Here is a 16,825-nt window from a genome sequence, read left to right on the forward strand (position 1 = left end):
AAATTTCCACGTCAATAGTGAGGTGATCTCGACTGAGTTGGAAGTAGCACTGTACTTCAAAAATCGACGTCTCTACGTATAGGTCATGTACATTTGTTGTTACTTTTGATTGGGTAACGACCAAAGTTCCTCAAATCAACCAATCAGAGCCTCGCTTACTCATAGACGGCCGAATCAACATGGCGGCTGTCTGAGTTTAAGGAAGAGGCTATGTGTAAATAAAAACACTGGTAGCGATCTGCACATTTGTTTTTTTTCTCTTGTCATTTTTCGTGCTTAATGAGATATTACACGGCAAATAGAAAATGTCAAACGACGGCAACAAAAAACAATTCTGGAAAAGAAACACAGCCAAGGTTCCTGGCAGGTATGTGACGTGCTAATCCAGCTACCTTTCACGGCTAGCAAAGTAGTTTTGCTTTCAGAAGCAAACGTTAATACCAGTTATGTGTCACTGGTTTTTTTTTCTATGTTACTGCTTTTCTACTGCTGGAAACGGAAGGATAAACGTAGTGGTGCGTGTTGATTGCTGTACACAGTTAACTATGTATCAGCTGTGCCTCTGGCAGAGTAATGAGGGAAAAAAAAACTAAGGTACACCTTGTTGGAAAGTGACAGTCCTGTCACTGCGGAGTACCTTCTTCTGCCGAGTTTACCAGGGCTTTACTGTATCCTATAAAACGCTTTTGCGTTGATAAATTAACTAGAAACCGCTTTTCTGCTTGACGCTAACTGTAGAGGCTGAACTGAAGAGGCGAGTCCATTCGCCTTCCTGGGTGTCAGGTTCAGCTTGCACAGAGAGCTGACAAAGCTGCCAAACCGTTCCTACTCGAACTTAGTAGCTCTTTTGTTCCCAGATCATAAACGTTATAAAGAAACCATAAAATTAATTAGCGTCACGCTTCAAGTTCAATGTGTTATCTTTATAGTACTGCTTAAAATCAGTAATTGACATGCCAGTTGTATGGCATAATATGAGATCTGATATGATATGACAGGGTAAAGTCCCCTCTGGCTGATTTGCATTGACGCCATGCTGATGTAGAGATTAACCTGTCTTTGCTTCCTACCCCCCCAGCATACAACATGTTTATGGAGCACAGCACCCCCCCTTTGACCCTTTACTACATGTCAAGTAAGTTTATGGCTTGGGTTGTCCCCTCTAGTGAATTCATATTGTCTTCTGTTTTCTCATTAATTCTGATACCTGTGGAGTTGACCGATGAATAACAAAGTTTAAAGGTACCGGTGTTTCTGTACCAGTTTGAGGAATTTCTGTTTGCTGCTCATTCATTCAGAAAGTTGGTATTTTAAGACATAGAACAGGTTATTTTTCTGATGTAACATTCCTGACTCAGCTCAAACTCTCTGTTGGGTGTTCAGATGGGAGCTACACTATGAGAGAAGCATTACATCAAGATACAGTTCTGTCATGGTTCTGTTACACTATAAGGCCATCGACGTTCCTAGCTGATAAGAGAACAAGCTCTGCTCTCTCTTCTCCACTTTTGTCATCTTGAAAAGAGATTTCTTTTTTTTTTGTTGCTGCGAGACTTTAAACAATAATTTCCTTTCCTTTCTTTTTTATGAAAGGTTTTTTTCTGCTGCTGTGTCATTTCATTTCACCTTCAGTTAGATTTATTGTTAGCATCAGTACAGTGCAACAATTCTCTAATTTTGTGTTCACCTCAATTACATAATTAAAATTTTTCAAAATCTTTCTTTTAACCCAATTGTCACACAAATAGTGTGTAGTGAACAAATAATATAGACAGAACTGCCAGTTTTGTTTGTAATAAGTGTGCACATGTTATTATGGTTTGGAATATGTAGGGCAAACTCCATTGTGTCAGAATATCCATACCTGGCCAAACACATCAGGTGGAAATGAAGTGCAGGCTGCATTTCTTTAGCTATGTGCACTTTGCCTAGGATCAGAAGTGTATGTAGTCTGACCGCTGTTCATATGCTTTGCTCTCAGTATGGTGAAAGCTGGGACCAAGGGACCGGCTACACCAGGAAAGCCCAAGAAGGCCACCACATTCCAGGAGTTTGAGAGCATCACCAGTGATGCCTGGGACGTAGGGGATGACGATGACGAGCTGCTGGCCATGGCCGCCCGCAACCTGAACATCGAGGTCGTCATGGAGACGGCCAACAAGGTGATCGAGAACCACAGCAAACTACAGAAGCAGCAGGAGGGTGTGGCGGATGAAGAGGAAGAGGAGGAGGATGAAGAGCGTGAGTCGGCAGTGGCGGAGGAGTTGCAGTGGCGGCCGCAGCCGCCGGCCGAGGAGGAAGGGGAGGAGTCAAGTCCCGGGTCGGTCCTGACAGAAGCCAGCCCCGGCGGCAGGATGGTGAAATCGCTGAGCGAGGCCCACATCGGCTTCTCCAGGGGTCAGTCTGGTCCCCTAAAGCCTCCCAGCTCCCTGTCATGGTGCCTTTTACACGCCAGCTTCCATGCGAGGCTCTTTCCAATGAGTACCGCCTTTATTCTCACTCTTGCAAAACCCTAACCCTACCTTTCACGAAGCTCAGTAGCGAGCAGCTGTTTCTGTAATTTAATCAGCTTATGAAGGACTTTTGATTTATCATTGTTCGAGTAGTTTACACAAGGGCTCCGAAATTTACCGGTAGCCACCGTAATGGCAGAAATATCAAACATACACCTCATACATGGGTACCGATCAAAATGGTATTAAAAAAGCTGTAGAAATTATGAATATAATAAATATATAACTGTGGATATTCATTTAAAAAACTCATTATTATAAAATCATTATTGTGAAAGCCCAAAGCTTGTTCCCCTTCCTCTTTCCTCTGTGATAGCCCCCCCTCATCATATCATGGTGGACACTCTTTGGTCACATTGGCCTCAGCTGCTTTAGATCCCTGGACAGAGGGCTGTCGTAATGTTGGTTTTGTTTCTCAGAGGGTATTGAGGAGAAGGTTTCCCTCCAGCGGCAGCGCTCCCTGCCCCAGCGCCCCGTCGTCCCTCTGGTGGCCCGCATGGCTGACCAGAACACGTCTGGCACTCCTGCCATGACGGAGAGGGAAGCGTCACGCCTGGACAAGTTCCGGCAGGTTCTGGCCGGACCAAACACCGACCTCGGTAAGATGCCCTCATCGGCAGCGCAGATGAGATGATAGGCATGTTTATCTTTGGTGTGGGGAGGGAGCAGTCTCCGGAAGAATTCCAGTACCATCTCCGCTTACAGTGTCCATTCTGCCCTCTCCCCTTGCAGTGTCACTGTTTGGGACTGTAACGCTGTGACATGCTGCAGTTCTGCCCTCTCCCCTTACAGTGTCACTGTTTGGGACTGTAACGCTGTGGCATGCTGCGGTTCTGCCCTCTCCCCTTACGGTGTCACTGTTTGGGACTGTAACGCTGTGACATGCTGTGGTTCTGCCCTCTCCCCTTACAGTGTCACTGTTTGGGACTGTAACGCTGTGACATGCTGCAGTTCTGCCCTCTCCCCTTACAGTGTCACTGTTTGGGACTGTAACACTGTGGCATGCTGTGGTTCTGCCCTCTCCCCTTACAGTGTCACTGTTTGGGACTGTAACGCTGTGACATGCTGTGGTTCTGCCCTCTTCCCTTACAGTGTCACTGTTTGGGACTGTAACGCTGTGGCATGCTGCTGTTCTGCCCTCTCCCTTTACAGTGTCACGGTTTGGGACTGTAACGCTGTGACATGCTGTGGTTCTGCCCTCTCCCTTTACAGTGTCACTGTTTGGGACTGTAACGCTGTGACATGCTGCGGTTCTGCCCTCTCCCCTTACAGTGTCACTGTTTGGGACTGTAACGCTGTGACATGCTGTGGTTCTGCCCTCTCCCCTTACAGTGTCACTGTTTGGGACTGTAACGCTGTGGCATGCTGCAGTTCTGCCCTCTCCCCTTACAGTGTCACGGTTTGGGACTGTAACGCTGTGACATGCTGTGGTTCTGCCCTCTCCCCTTACAGTGTCACTGTTTGGGACTGTAACGCTGTGGCATGCTGCAGTTCTGCCCTCTCCCCTTACAGTGTCACTGTTTGGGACTGTAACGCTGTGACATGCTGTGGTTCTGCCCTCTCCCTTTACAGTGTCACGGTTTGGGACTGTAACGCTGTGACATGCTGTGGTTCTGCCCTCTCCCCTTACAGTGTCACTGTTTGGGACTGTAACGCTGTGGCATGCTGCTGTTCTGCCCTCTCCCCTTACAGTGTCACTGTTTGGGACTGTAACGCTGTGGCATGCTGCTGTTCTGCCCTCTCCCCTTACAGTGTCACTGTTTGGGACTGTAACGCTGTGGCATGCTGCAGTTCTGCCCTCTCCCTTTACAGTGACACTGTTATAGTGTCACATGGTGAGAGTCTGTACTGAGATTCTGTCCATTGTGTTGGTTTAGGCTTTGACATCATTAACTGCAATAAAATCACAGAGTTAAGGCCGTCAATGGAAATTCTTAATTTCATTGATTCACTGGGAGCCTTTGCTTGTTTCTTAATCTGTGTTTCTGTGTGTGAGATATTCTGTTTGTCAGTAATAACACTGACCTAAACGCAGATCATCATTGAAATGCCGTGATTTTGTTTGCACCGCTCATTTGTGATCCTTCTGCGCGATCGTGTAGCTTGAGCCTCCCGGGGGGGTCCTGAGCAGAGACGGCCCGGCCCAGCAGAGCCCTGGCACCTGAACACCTGTCACTGCAAGATGAGGGGGGCCTCCTTCAGGGGGATGTTATTTCGGATTTAAAACGAGCAGCCGTCCTCGTTCCATGTCCGACCTGCATCTCGGCACCGATCCCCCTGCGGTCCTCGGGGCCGGTGCCTTCCGACAGTCGCTTGCCAAGCTTTGTGATTGGCTAATTAGACGTAGCGTGTCGAAGCAGCCAGGGGGGCCTCTGCCAGCTGCAGGCGTGAGTGGCACGTGGGGCCCGGGGGCCCGAGGGCCCTCCCCTCCGGGTCCCCATCTGGATATGGCACATGAGCGCAGTGGCGGGGGCATCTCCAGGACTGCGCTGGAATCAGCTGCCATGGCGATGCGGAGCAGACCGACTGCCCTTGCAGGCACTGTGAAATATGGGCTTAATTGAATGCGCATAATTAAGGGGGACGGTGGAGCAGGTGCCTGTTGTCACTTTGGGGGAGGGGGGGGGGGGTCCTTGTTCCATCGCAAGCCCCCCAGAAGCTGAATATTCACCCTGATGATACACTTTTCTCAAAAACATACTTTTTTTTGGATACTGCATTTTTTATGTCATCTTACTTTGGGAATAATGTGAGACGCTGCCCTCTAGTGTGGGATTTGGGTTCTCCTGCATTAACCCCCCCCCCGCCCCCCCAAGATGGATGGCTGCCTTGTTTACTGGTTACCACCTGACATTTTTCAGACCTGTCCGTAACGACTTGCAGTTTTCCCCCGCTTACCAAGTTAGGGGACATTTCAAAGTCAGGGCCTTGCTTGTTCTCCCGTGGTGTCTGCGTTTGCAGCGGTTCTGACCCAGATTACAGTGCAGTCACAGGACATAGTAAATGACAATCATTTGCAGGTATCAGAGTATTCAGGGCCTGCAGCTGTTACCGTCTCAATCTCAGGAGCGCGGCTGTTGGACGATGGAGCAGGGAACACAAACTCATTTACTCCCATCAAGTATCCAGCTGCGTAAATGGGGAGCACTTGCTGGTGCCGTTTAATAAATGTGACCATGTGGAGTATAGTCTTGGATGCACTGAGAGCACATTCACACTCAGACGAAGTGCTTTGTTCGATTGTGAAAAGCCCCCTGGCCCCGCCGTCCCCTGGCCCCGCCGTCCCCTGGCCCCTCCGTCCCCTGGCCCGCCGTCCCCTGGCCCCGCCGTCCCCTGGCCCCGCCGTCCCCTGGCCCTGGCGTCCCCTGACTCGCCGTCCCCTTGTTCGCCGCCCCCTGCCCCCGCACTGATTTGCTGTCCCTTAGCTCACTCTCCCCTGTCCCTGCTCTACCTTGACCTGCGTAGCCCCAGTTCCCCGACATACCGCAGTTGGTTTCGCAGCTCTGACGGCTTGGAGGCTTTACCAGCACCTGCTTTGACTGTATCACCTGTCAATATGAAGCACTATCCTTTTTGGCTTGACTCCGCCCCCTTCCCTGCTACCTCACACTCCCCTGGGAGCCTTTCTCGCTATCCGGGCCCCAGCTAGCTCCCGCCGTCGGGCTGTCGCGTCTCCATCCTGGCGCCAGTGCTGTGGTTGCCTTGGCGACGGCTCCCTTCCTGCTCCCCGTTTGGCTGAGGGAGCCCCCAGTGTGCTCCACGCTCCCCTCCCACGCGGCGATTCCGTACCATGTTATTAACTCCTCGTGGGCGGCCTCCCCTCCAGATCCTGGCAGTGGCGATGGCTGGCCCTGTGCAGCTGAGATGCGTTGGCTTCTCTTCGAAAGACACGGCTGTCACAAGCTAGTGGACTGATGTAAAAATAATTTAAAACACCAGTGAAGCCCCAGAAAGCCCATTTAGGCAGTGAATTTAGGCAGTGAAGCCTTGTTTCACTGGCCTTTGGTCATCTCAGAATCTAAAAACCAATCAGAGAGAAGAGGGCATCTGTGGCCCAGTAATTAAGCAGTCAAGCCTGGTTGGGCATGTTACATGAGTGGGTGGATCTGATTTGGCCCATGGTGTGAGGATGCAAACCTGATTGGCTCTGTGGTGTGAGTGGGCGGACCTGATTTGGCCCACAATGTGAATAAGCAAGCCTGATTGGCCATGTGGTGTGAGTGGGCGGACCTGATTTGGCCCACAGTGTGAATAGGCAAGCCTGATTGGCCTTGTGATGTCAGCTGTCGGACCTATGACCTCGTGTGGGACATCTGCCATATATGGGAGTCTCCAGGGTGAAGCACATGCACACTGGGAGCGCTTTGGACACGGTTTCCAGCACGTGTCTCTCTGGGTGTTGCCAGGGGTTGTTTGATTGATGGCCGGAATGCCCAGTGGGCAGTGCCGCTTGTGGCAGGTGGGCGGGTGGCAGCCTGACAAGGAAAGCATGGGGACCCTCCCCAACCCTGGGGGCTTTGTAACTTGTGGTCCGTTTGTGTGTGTGTGTGTGTGTGTGTGTGTGTGCGCGCGCATCAGCTTGCCTGCCTGCCCCTTAAATATGGAAATATCTAGTAAAAACAAAATCCCTGCAATGCATGTAACATAATTAACTAAACTGCCTTTGACATCTCAGCTACCCGATCGCTGGTGTTTCTGTTCCTTCCGGCCGCTGACGGTACGGTTCTGCTGCGTGTACGGTTCTGCTGCGTGTACGGTTCTGCTGCGTGTACGGTAATGCTGGGTCTCTCGCCTCCAGTACAAAGCAGGAAAGGCAACGTTTTCGCTCGGTGTTGCTCGTGGCTGCTGCTGGGACGTTCTCTGAGGGACGCTTGTTTATCATCACATGAGTATCCTAACTACCTTTTCGGCGGGCGAGTTCAGTAGAATTCCCAGAACTTTGGAAAACCATCTGTCTTTGTTTCTGGGTTTTTGTAGCGGCAGGAATTTATGGGAAGCTTAAGGATTGGAACATTAGAATAATCTGTTTATTAAAGTGTCAGTGTCACAAACTTGTTTTTCTAAGCCGAACAGGTGAGGAGACTGGGGAAAAAAAACCAGGATTGTGTGGTGTTGTTGAATCCATCAGCCTTGTTAAGCATATCGATGTTTATCTCCTGACCACTTCAGTCGATATCTGTCCATCTGTCCATCCATTCATCCATGGGGAGCCCTGGCGAATCGGAGCGCTTGCGTCTCTTATCGCCTTCCCTTTTATCATTTTCAGAGCCGCTCGCCGTAAAACGTCGGATCGTTGTGTGAAAATCGGCCGTCTCCATCTCAGACAGGAAGTTGCATTGATCTTGGCTTGAGTGAGACGGGAAAGAAAGATGGAGATTAAGGGCCAGGTGATTAAGGGACCTAAAAAATTAGCATTTGAGTGACCTTGGCAGCACGTCTGCTCCTCACGCCGGGTTCTGTGATCCGCTTCGTTATCAGGGCTGGTGTAGCCCGTCGATTCCCATGGACCGGATCCTGCCTCGGAAGGATAACTGACTCCTCCACAATCTGGGCCCCTGTGCTGCCATCAATCGTGCGAGGGACGTGGGGGCTGGCTTGCCTGTTTTTCCGCTGAACCTCTTGTTGTCTCTGGAATCCAGTTCCTGCCCTGTAACCTCCAGTTTCCCCTCTGTTTTATGACAGGGTGCTGACATCTCCCAGTGAATGCCCCCCCCCACACACACACACACACACACACACACACACACACACACACACACACACACACACACACACACACACACACACACACACGGGCATCGTTTATGAGATGCATCCTGTAAACAGTGCAGTGGAGGAGAGTTTACAGCTCAAAGGACTCGTTAGGGTCGCCACGGCAACATCAGGATCCTGTCCACTCTCTCCCCCCCCTCCCCCCCCCCCCCGGCGCTATTTCTTTTGACCCCGCACAGGTAATACAGCAGAGTACCTTTTTACAAGAGCACCCCCTGTTTATGAGCTTGGGGCGTGTCACACGGCGAAGCTGGGAATTCTGGGAGCCCGCGCACTGGGCCCCCTCCCGTGGCCCCGGGGCTCAGCGCCAGCCTGGAGCCCATCTCTGCCAAGACATGCACGACGAAAGGTCTTTACGTGCGGGAGCAGCCAGAGCTGTGCGGCGCGGACAGGAGTCTGCAAGCAGCACTCTGTTTATTAAGGGGAGACTAGAACGAGGTGCCGGGGGGGGGGGACACTACTCAGCGGACGCCGGGGGAGGAGATTTCCACGGCCAGAGAGGGTTGTGTTGTTAATCGAGCGTGTTCTCTATTGTTCATTTATGAGCCTATGGTTAAATATCTGCCACCTGCTGGACATTCCCTGGCACGTTTGAACGTTTGCGTGTCCCTGGACCGTCAGCTTCTCTCCCGCCCCGCCCCGCCCGCCCCTCCCCACCCTGACCTGACCGCTGATGATCTGTCCCGGGCCGTGGCCCCGCCCTCCCTCTCGCAGGCAGACCCAGCCGGCCCCATGGCCGCGTGTGAGCCCCCCACCCCCAATGCCGTCTCACGTCCCCGGCAGCCCTGCCTCGTCCTCGTTGACCCGTAACGCTTGCAGGGCAGCTGCCATCCATATTTTCTGAGCTTAAATAACTGCACTGTTCTCTCCCCCTGATTAAAATGGCCGCCCTGTGACACTCCTAGATAAACTTCATTAATCCCTGAGGTGGCGTTACGGGGCAGAGCGGCAGTGTGATGAGCATATAGAGGACTGCTGTGTAGCCTGCGGTTATATGTGAGCACAGGCTGGGTGCTGTGTGATCTGCTACCCGAGATCTGGGAATGTGGGAGGTCACTGTTGTGCCGGCAGGATGGGGCATCACCGTACCACCTGAGTGATCTAGCATTAAGATCTTGCTGTCTTTTCCATTCAGTGTCAGTAAACACTTAATTAATCATTTGATCAGGCCGTGAAATGGTTACGCTCCGTCAGCGCGACCTGCCTGCCTGCTGGGTTGTGAATGAAACCTTTTCCCCCGTCTGATATCCTGCAATAATGTTACCCCTGTATCCGGGGCGTCTCATGTACCGGCCAGTGATCCGGATCAAGCTCCGCGCGTCACATCGCCGGCGTGGATTCATACGCTTTACTTATTCATGGTTTTTTTTTTTCCTCCCTTTGTGTCGGGGGAACCTTCTGGAAAGCGGGTTTAGGGTGTGAATCTGTCCTGGTGCGCCTCTGCTGCTCCTGCCGGGGGTGTTTGGTGTCTCTCCCGCACTGCATGGAGCAGGCTTCACTGGGGGTGGGGTGGATTCTGTGTGAGACCCCCCCCAACCGGTTTCTGGTGATGTGTGTGTCACATTGTTATCCAGTCCTTTATCGTTCAACTCACACAATGTGAAAAACAGCATAGTGTGATTCCCCCCCCCCCCCCCCCATCCAATGGAGGCTCTGGTTAGCAGCTAGCTGGCTGGCCGGGTGACGGGTCCTTTGGGCTGGGGGTGCGATTCGGGCTTCCCTTACCGCATGATTAATGTCATGCTGGGGATTATAACAGATCGTTTAATTACCTGGTGGTCCGTAAGATCCATCAGGTAACTCCTGTGGCTGACGCTGCAGGTGAGGATGTGTAGGCGAGAGGCGACGACCACGCTGGGCTCTCTGCTAAACGAGTCAAGTCCGCCCCCTCGTCAGCAGTGGCCACGGCCACCTCGTACCCCCCAGCCCCTCACCTTCCTCCTACACACATATGCTCCATCTGCAAATGTTTGGGTAGATCCTCCTTCCTCCTGTGGCCTTTTAAATTCATGTTTCAAAGAATACGAGTATGAGGCAATGCAGTGACCGTGTGTCCTCCGCTGTCCTGGTGGCAGTGACGGTGTGTCCTCCGCTGTCCGGGTGGCAGTGACCGTGTGACATGGGGCCGTAAAATGGTAATCCATGTAGTGTAGGCGCAGTGCTTTGGCCGCACTCCTTTACCTTTCGAATGTGACCCATATGAGCATTTCACAGGGTTACTCATTTGTCATGAAGGACAGCGTTAACTGAGCTGGCCACAGAACTGTGTGGGGTTCTGTGCTGTTTGATTTGGATCTTGCAGGACCAGATTACGGGATTGGAGGTGGATGACTGAGAAGGCCTCCGCTTCTGTGGCTGGGGTCCTGTACCCAGTTTAATGCCCAGTGCCACGTCTGTTGTGGCTCATTTAGCACGCCGGTCTTCCAGGTTGCTGTCCGTCCTGGAGTGAGGCGATGCTGGGAATGTGTGCTTCCTCAGGTTAATAAAGGCCGAATCTGTGGGCCCCTGCTTTCTCTGCCTTAATCTGTGGCGTGGGATTGCAGATGCCCTCCACGTTTTTCGTGATTTCTTTGTGATGGTTCTCCGTGATTTTCCCATGGCCATCTCCCACAAAGTCTCATTTTGATCTGATTGTGATTTCAGCATGGAATCCTTCCCGTTTCCAAGGAAACCCCATGATGCTTAATTAACTGGCACAGTGTGATGAGGCCTGATTAGATGGTTAGGGTCCTCATCTCTTAAGCATTGCGCGGTTGGTTTAGTGCATTCGCTCCATTATAGTCACATTCAGTTTGAATGCATTACTATCTGTAAGCCTTCTTCAGCGATGCACACTGTTCCTGAATAACCCACATGCACTGAAAATAAATGAATTTCCAAATGATTCCGTAATTCCTTATCCACTGTTCACAAAAATATGATTCCTCTTATTGATCAAAACATATATTTATTTATTTGTTTGTTTTAACCTGTTTTTCCTCTGACAAAACTGATCTGAGCGCAGACTGACATGACGGCTGATCAAGTTGATGGGGAAGGATATAGTTTTTTTTTGGCTGGATTTGGGGAGATTACCTTTCCTCTAGAAGGGTTAATAAATGAAAAGCCCCCCCTCTCCCCGCAACACCACAGATAAGTATTGTGACAGTTCACTTGTCATGGTCACCTGAGAGCCACGGGTGTAATGGGGCGGGGCTGTAAACGGTAAGCTGTGACTAAGAGATGGTCACCCCTCAGTCAGTGACCCCCCTCCCCATAAAGAAAGTCAAAGGAGAGCAGGGAGGAGATTTTGAATTGCGGGGGTATTAATAGTCCAGTGAAGATGGCTCTGCTCGCTGTAAATTGGGCCTTTTCACCAGAGGATTACCCCTGTTCTCCTCAACAGAAATGCGGATGAAGATAAAGGGGGGTATAATTGAGGCTTCTAAAGTCTGGGGTCCACAGTGACCCCGGGAGAGCTTGGTGGGGTGCTATTTCTGTGCCAGGGCCAGGCCGGGCCGGGGGGGGGGCGTGGGGGATGGGCCGCGGCTCCGCGGTTCTCCTTAATGGCCACCCGTTCTGTCGAGTGCTCCGGCTTACAAAGTCATTGTGTGGAATTCCCCAGCACCTGCGCTGATTCCCCCTCTCCCCTCTCTACTCGCAGAAGAGCTACGGAAGTTGAGCTGGTCTGGGATCCCTCGGCAGGTCCGGCCAATCACGTGGAAGCTGCTCTCGGTGAGTGTCCCTCCGCCATCGCCGCCCCTTTCTCTCCTCCTCCCGCTAATTGCGTTGTGTCTTTTTTTCTTTCTTTTCCTGCTCGCTGATAATTGGCCAAAGGGCCGCCACCGTCCCTGTCTCTGCTCTGTCACAAACGCAGCGTGACGCCCGCAGTGGTGACTCGTTAAGACTCACCAGCCGGCACGTCTTTGTTTAGAGACGCCCTTCTCCTTGGGACCACGTCTCCACTGCTTTCCGACAGTTAGAATCGAGTCCCGCTAATTCACGCGGGGTCATTAGGGGCCAGCGGAATCGCGCTGCGGAGCTGTCCTCTGAGGCGGAGTCCCGCTAATTCACGCGGGGTCATTAGGGGCCAGCGGAATCGCGCTGCGGAGCTGTCCTCTGAGGCGGAGTCCCGCTAATTCACGCGGGGTCATTAGGGGCCAGCGGAATCGCGCTGCGGAGCTGTCCTCTGAGGCGGAGTCCCGCTAATTATCCCTACGGTTGCAGATCGCGACGGGTCATGTGACTGCGAAATCTGATCACACTGCAGCCCAAAGCCATATTTATTTTCTGGTTGTTAGGGTTCCCAGTGGTTGGATGATGATTTACTGGTCAGTCATTGTGGCTACAAGAATTTCGGTGCTGGTTTTGGTCTTGGGGGATGGAGCCCCTTCATCCTGCTCGATGTCCACTCTTGGCGTCTTCATGGTGGTGTAGATGACCATGCTCGCAATGATGGCCTGCTTCTTCTTGGTCCTGTCGGCCTCCCCCCCTACAGACAGAGAGTCATCGCTGAGGAGTGCGGGACACAGTTCAGCATTTAAATTCTGAGGCTGTGAATTTCTGCCTCCCCCCCAAGCCCTCGTGTGACCTTTACATTGCTTTTGTGTCAAGATACACTGCGATTTCCTGCCCCAGAAAAAATATTTTTTTCCCCATAACGGCTCACATTTGTATTCCACGAACTGCATGCGTTCATGCGAAGGCGTGATCATGGGCTCCTCAGGACGTGCCTGGCCAAAGAACCCGATCCTCTGCAGGTTAACGGGGTCTGTCCTGACTGCTTAGCTGGTCTGGCAGAGCCATGGCGGGGGGTCTGTCTGTCTGTCTGTCTGTCTGTCTGTTTGTTCGTTCATGTAACCTTATCTGTCTATCTTCGTCTGTTCATGTATCCTTGTCTGTTCGTCTGTCTGTCTGTTCGTCTGTCTGTCTGTTCGTCTGTCTGTCTGTTCGTCTGTCTGTCTGTTCGTCTGTCTGTGAGTGTTTGGAGGGGGGGTGGTGGGTAAGGAGAAGCAGGACAAATCTGATTTTCATTTGCATGTGTCTTGCATCGTTAGCAAATCTTTTTATTTGACCCATAAAGAGAATTGGAAAAATTGTAAAAATATTGCTTTGATATAATTAAGCTGCAGGTGCTTATCCGCTCCCCTCCTGCGTGCCATCTGTGATTCCGGATAGGTGGGGGGGGGGGGTGGGGCTAGGAACTGGGCCGCTGGGCTCTTCTGATGGATGGGAGCAAGAAGGAGCCTTAGAGGGCATGGGGGGTGAGGGTGCCCCCTGGTGGTTTGGTGCCTATTGGGGACGATCATCCTGACAAATGGAAATGGTCGTAGAGTAATGGCAGACAACCAGAAGGGGGCGCCATTTATATAGCAGTTGTCAGCGAGGGGGTTTGAAGTCCCACTGGCCTGACCGCCAAGTGTCTGGGGGGTGTCTTGGATAACCCTGGATCTGTAAAGCTAGCTCACCAGATGAGGGTTACTCAGACCAGGTCGTCCCTTTAAGGCGTCGTCCCTTTAAGGCGTCGTCCCTTTAAGGCGTCGTCCCTTTAAGGCGTCGTCCCTTTAAGGCGTCGTCCCTTTAAGGCGTCGTCCCTTTAAGGCGTCGTCCCTTTAAGGCGTCGTCCCTTTAAGGCGTCGTCCCTTTAAGGCGCAGCCATATCAACACCTTGCTGCTACCTGGCTAACTCACAGCTAATTATTCCTGTCTGTCAGTCCGCTCCTGGAAAATAATGACTTAATGGAAGCTAAAAGTATATTGCCTAAGAAACAGGAAAAATTGGTGATAAAGAGTCTGAGATCCAGGTGCTTTTAGCTCCGGGGAAGGCTGGGAAGTGTTGCATCATCAGATGGTTCCGGTCATCTGTGTTCAGCATCATCGCACCACGTGTCTTTTGTGTCAGTCTGATTTCCTGAAACTAAAAGAACCTCAAAAAAAACAACAAACGAAATGGCTGTACTGGAGATGCCCTGTATTTGACTCAGTGGGTTAGGATGCTGTATCTGTGATTGGAAGGTCGCTGGTTCAAATCCCAAGGTCTGCAAAGTGATTTCACAGCCCTGAGTAAGGTCCTTAACCCTTAAGCCTGGAGTTCTCTAAATGTCTGTCACTTTGGATAAAAGTGTCTGCTGAATGCATTGAAGGTTTGCAACAGGGACAGTTTTGGGTTTTTTTTTTTTTTAAGGTGGAGGGCATTAGAAGGGCTGTAATTCGCCCAGAGTGGCCAGCCATATCAGCCAATGATGTGTTTTGAATTGGTGTGTGACAGGGGAGGGGGCACCCTGAGGGCCAATCAGCTTTCAGCTAGGGTCTTTGTATTCACCTGTGGTTAGTGTGGGCTCTGGGCTCTGAAAGCCAGGAGGAGTGACCTCGTCCGCTGACATGCGGCGATGGGCGATAAGGGGGATTATAGCAGTCTCGTGAGGGTGTGATCTGCAGCTCTGCGGACGCGTTTCTCTGTTATGTGTTGTTTTTTTCTTCTTCTTCTATATCCCAGCTCAGTTACGATGCTGACAGGGTTTTCTTACAGCAGTTTGCCTGAATTATTTAATAGTAAATCTGCTGGAACTGTAAAAGCTAATTTCTACATTTTGAAAAGCACATTTTTTTCTCTGTAGAGAAATATCCAGACCTTTTCAGCTTATTTATTCGTTATATGCCGTTTTTTTTTTAATGATGAGTGTTTGAAACTGTTGCTGGACCCGGCGCTTCGCTGCCCCGTGAGTCTCGTGTAAGACCCGGCCTCCTTTTCGGAGCTGACCACCTGGCCGTCCGGACCTCTTTACCTTGAAGGACGGAGCCTCACAGCCGATTAAACACTGTTTCCCATTTAGTTAATATTGATGGTGGCCGGCGTGACAAATGGCCTCCTGCTTGCTAACAGCTGGCGGAGGGACGTGATGAAGGGCTCTGCCGTCTTCCGGCTTCTCTGCCGCGTTCTGGCTTCTCTGCATTGTTTAGCCCCCACCCCCGTTTTCCTAGTCGTTCGTCTCCCCAGCCCCCACGGCCCGCGGACACGCCTGACACATGCAGCCGCTGGTTTGTCCGGCTCCCCCTCCCTGCCCTCATATCGATCTCCCCCCAGGGGACGCCTCCCGTGGTGGTAGGCCGTGTCCCAGGGTACCGGGGTGTCCATCTCTCTAGAGACACGGATGCCAGGGTCACCTCTGCGGATTATTCCCGACTCTGTAAAAGGTAATAATAGCCATAATAACAGTAATAATGGAATAATTGGCCAGAAAGCACCTCGGAAGCTTCCGGAATCAGCATCCCGCCGTGCCTTGATGCCGGCCTTTGAAACCCGCTGGACCTTGCCTTGCCGATATCGCCCCCTGGAGGCTCTGGGCTGTGAGGACGGCACCCTGTTCTGCCTGCGTGGGGCGCTGTGAACCACCTTCTGTATTGTTCCTATTTATATGGATGCATATTTTATATTGGTGTAAACATCGATGTCAACTTGCACACATTAATGTGGGAATATGCCGGAGTCTTTGTTCTAGCCTGTTCATTACTTTTTCCATTTGTCAGAAGCAGAAGCTCCGAGGGCCTTGTTTACAGACATGCTTTTAATCCGAGTCTTATGGAGATGCTCTGTAAATAAATCATTTGTGCTTGGGCAGCCCTTTTCGGATCGGTACCATGCTTTCACGATCCTTCACGCTGCGGCGTGTTTGTGGAGTCTCGTATACATTTGCAGGTCGCACAGTCTGAAGATGAATGTGACTGGGCTGGGCTCATGAAACAGAGAGCATTTGTGGTCTGGGGGGGGGGCAGGCGTGTGGAGCTTGCATGTCCCCCCTCCCCCCCCCCCTTGGTTCCACAGCACCTATAAATCCATAGCGTTTGTGTTTTGGAAACCAAAACCAACAAAGTGTGTTAAGCTGGCAGCTTAATTGCCCTGACTGGTGCTAATTGCCCCCCTTTCTGGTGTGAAGGGGCTGCACAGTGAGCATACATCTTACTGTGGAGAGTGTCCGGCACTGTCATTCATCTGGATGGGGAGCCGGTCGGGAGATTAATGGATTTCTGCAGCTCTGAGTTCTCCGGTAATCAGTTATTTTATCTGGAGACTCTGCCCTTTCTGCTGCCGACATCTGCTCTGCATTTTGCCGGTGATCGGGAACAAGGGCTCAGCTTGGCAATGAAATCATCGCCGGATGGCGGACAGAAATGGGCCGTTTCCTTCCAGAAGGTTCTTTTGACCTGTGTTATTATGTGCTGCCTGCGAGGGGACGTTCTGATGTACCCCACTGCTTGGCTTTCGGTTTTGTTGTGTCCCGTGAGATGGAGACCCAGGCTGGTGTGGATTTATTAGCACTCTACACCTTCAGTGTGGAATATCTGTCATGGTTGTGTAATGGTTGGGGGTCACCCCCTGCCCTCCTCGGCGTCCTCCCCCCTCCTCCCTATTCCCTGCCCTCCTCGCCATTCTCCGCCCTCCTCCCTGCCCCCTGCCCCCCTCGGCGTCCTCCCCCCTCCTCCCTATTCCCTGCCCTCCTCGCCATTCCCCGCCCTCCTCCCTGCTCCTGCCCTCTTCGCCATTCAATGCCTTCCTCCCTGTC

The 16,825-nt window shown here is 51.7% G+C and overlaps 1 protein-coding gene across 2 annotated transcripts in view; it reads left to right on the forward strand.

The window, feature by feature from the left end:
* Positions 1–166: 166 nt before the first annotated feature.
* tbc1d22a (TBC1 domain family, member 22a) overlaps positions 167–16,825 on the forward strand; it is a 59,289-nt gene continuing 42,630 nt past the window's right edge. For both annotated transcript variants that reach the window (XM_072709959.1, XM_072709958.1), the window contains exons 1-5: positions 167–367; positions 1,079–1,135; positions 1,982–2,397; positions 2,933–3,112; positions 11,929–11,999. In XM_072709959.1, coding sequence (XP_072566060.1) covers positions 306–367; positions 1,079–1,135; positions 1,982–2,397; positions 2,933–3,112; positions 11,929–11,999 — 786 coding nt within the window. In that variant the 5' untranslated portion in view covers positions 167–305. The remainder of the gene's footprint in view (positions 368–1,078; positions 1,136–1,981; positions 2,398–2,932; positions 3,113–11,928; positions 12,000–16,825) is intronic.

Source organism: Paramormyrops kingsleyae, chromosome 3, assembly GCF_048594095.1.
Source record: "Paramormyrops kingsleyae isolate MSU_618 chromosome 3, PKINGS_0.4, whole genome shotgun sequence".
Classification (NCBI taxonomy): domain Eukaryota; kingdom Metazoa; phylum Chordata; class Actinopteri; order Osteoglossiformes; family Mormyridae; genus Paramormyrops; species Paramormyrops kingsleyae.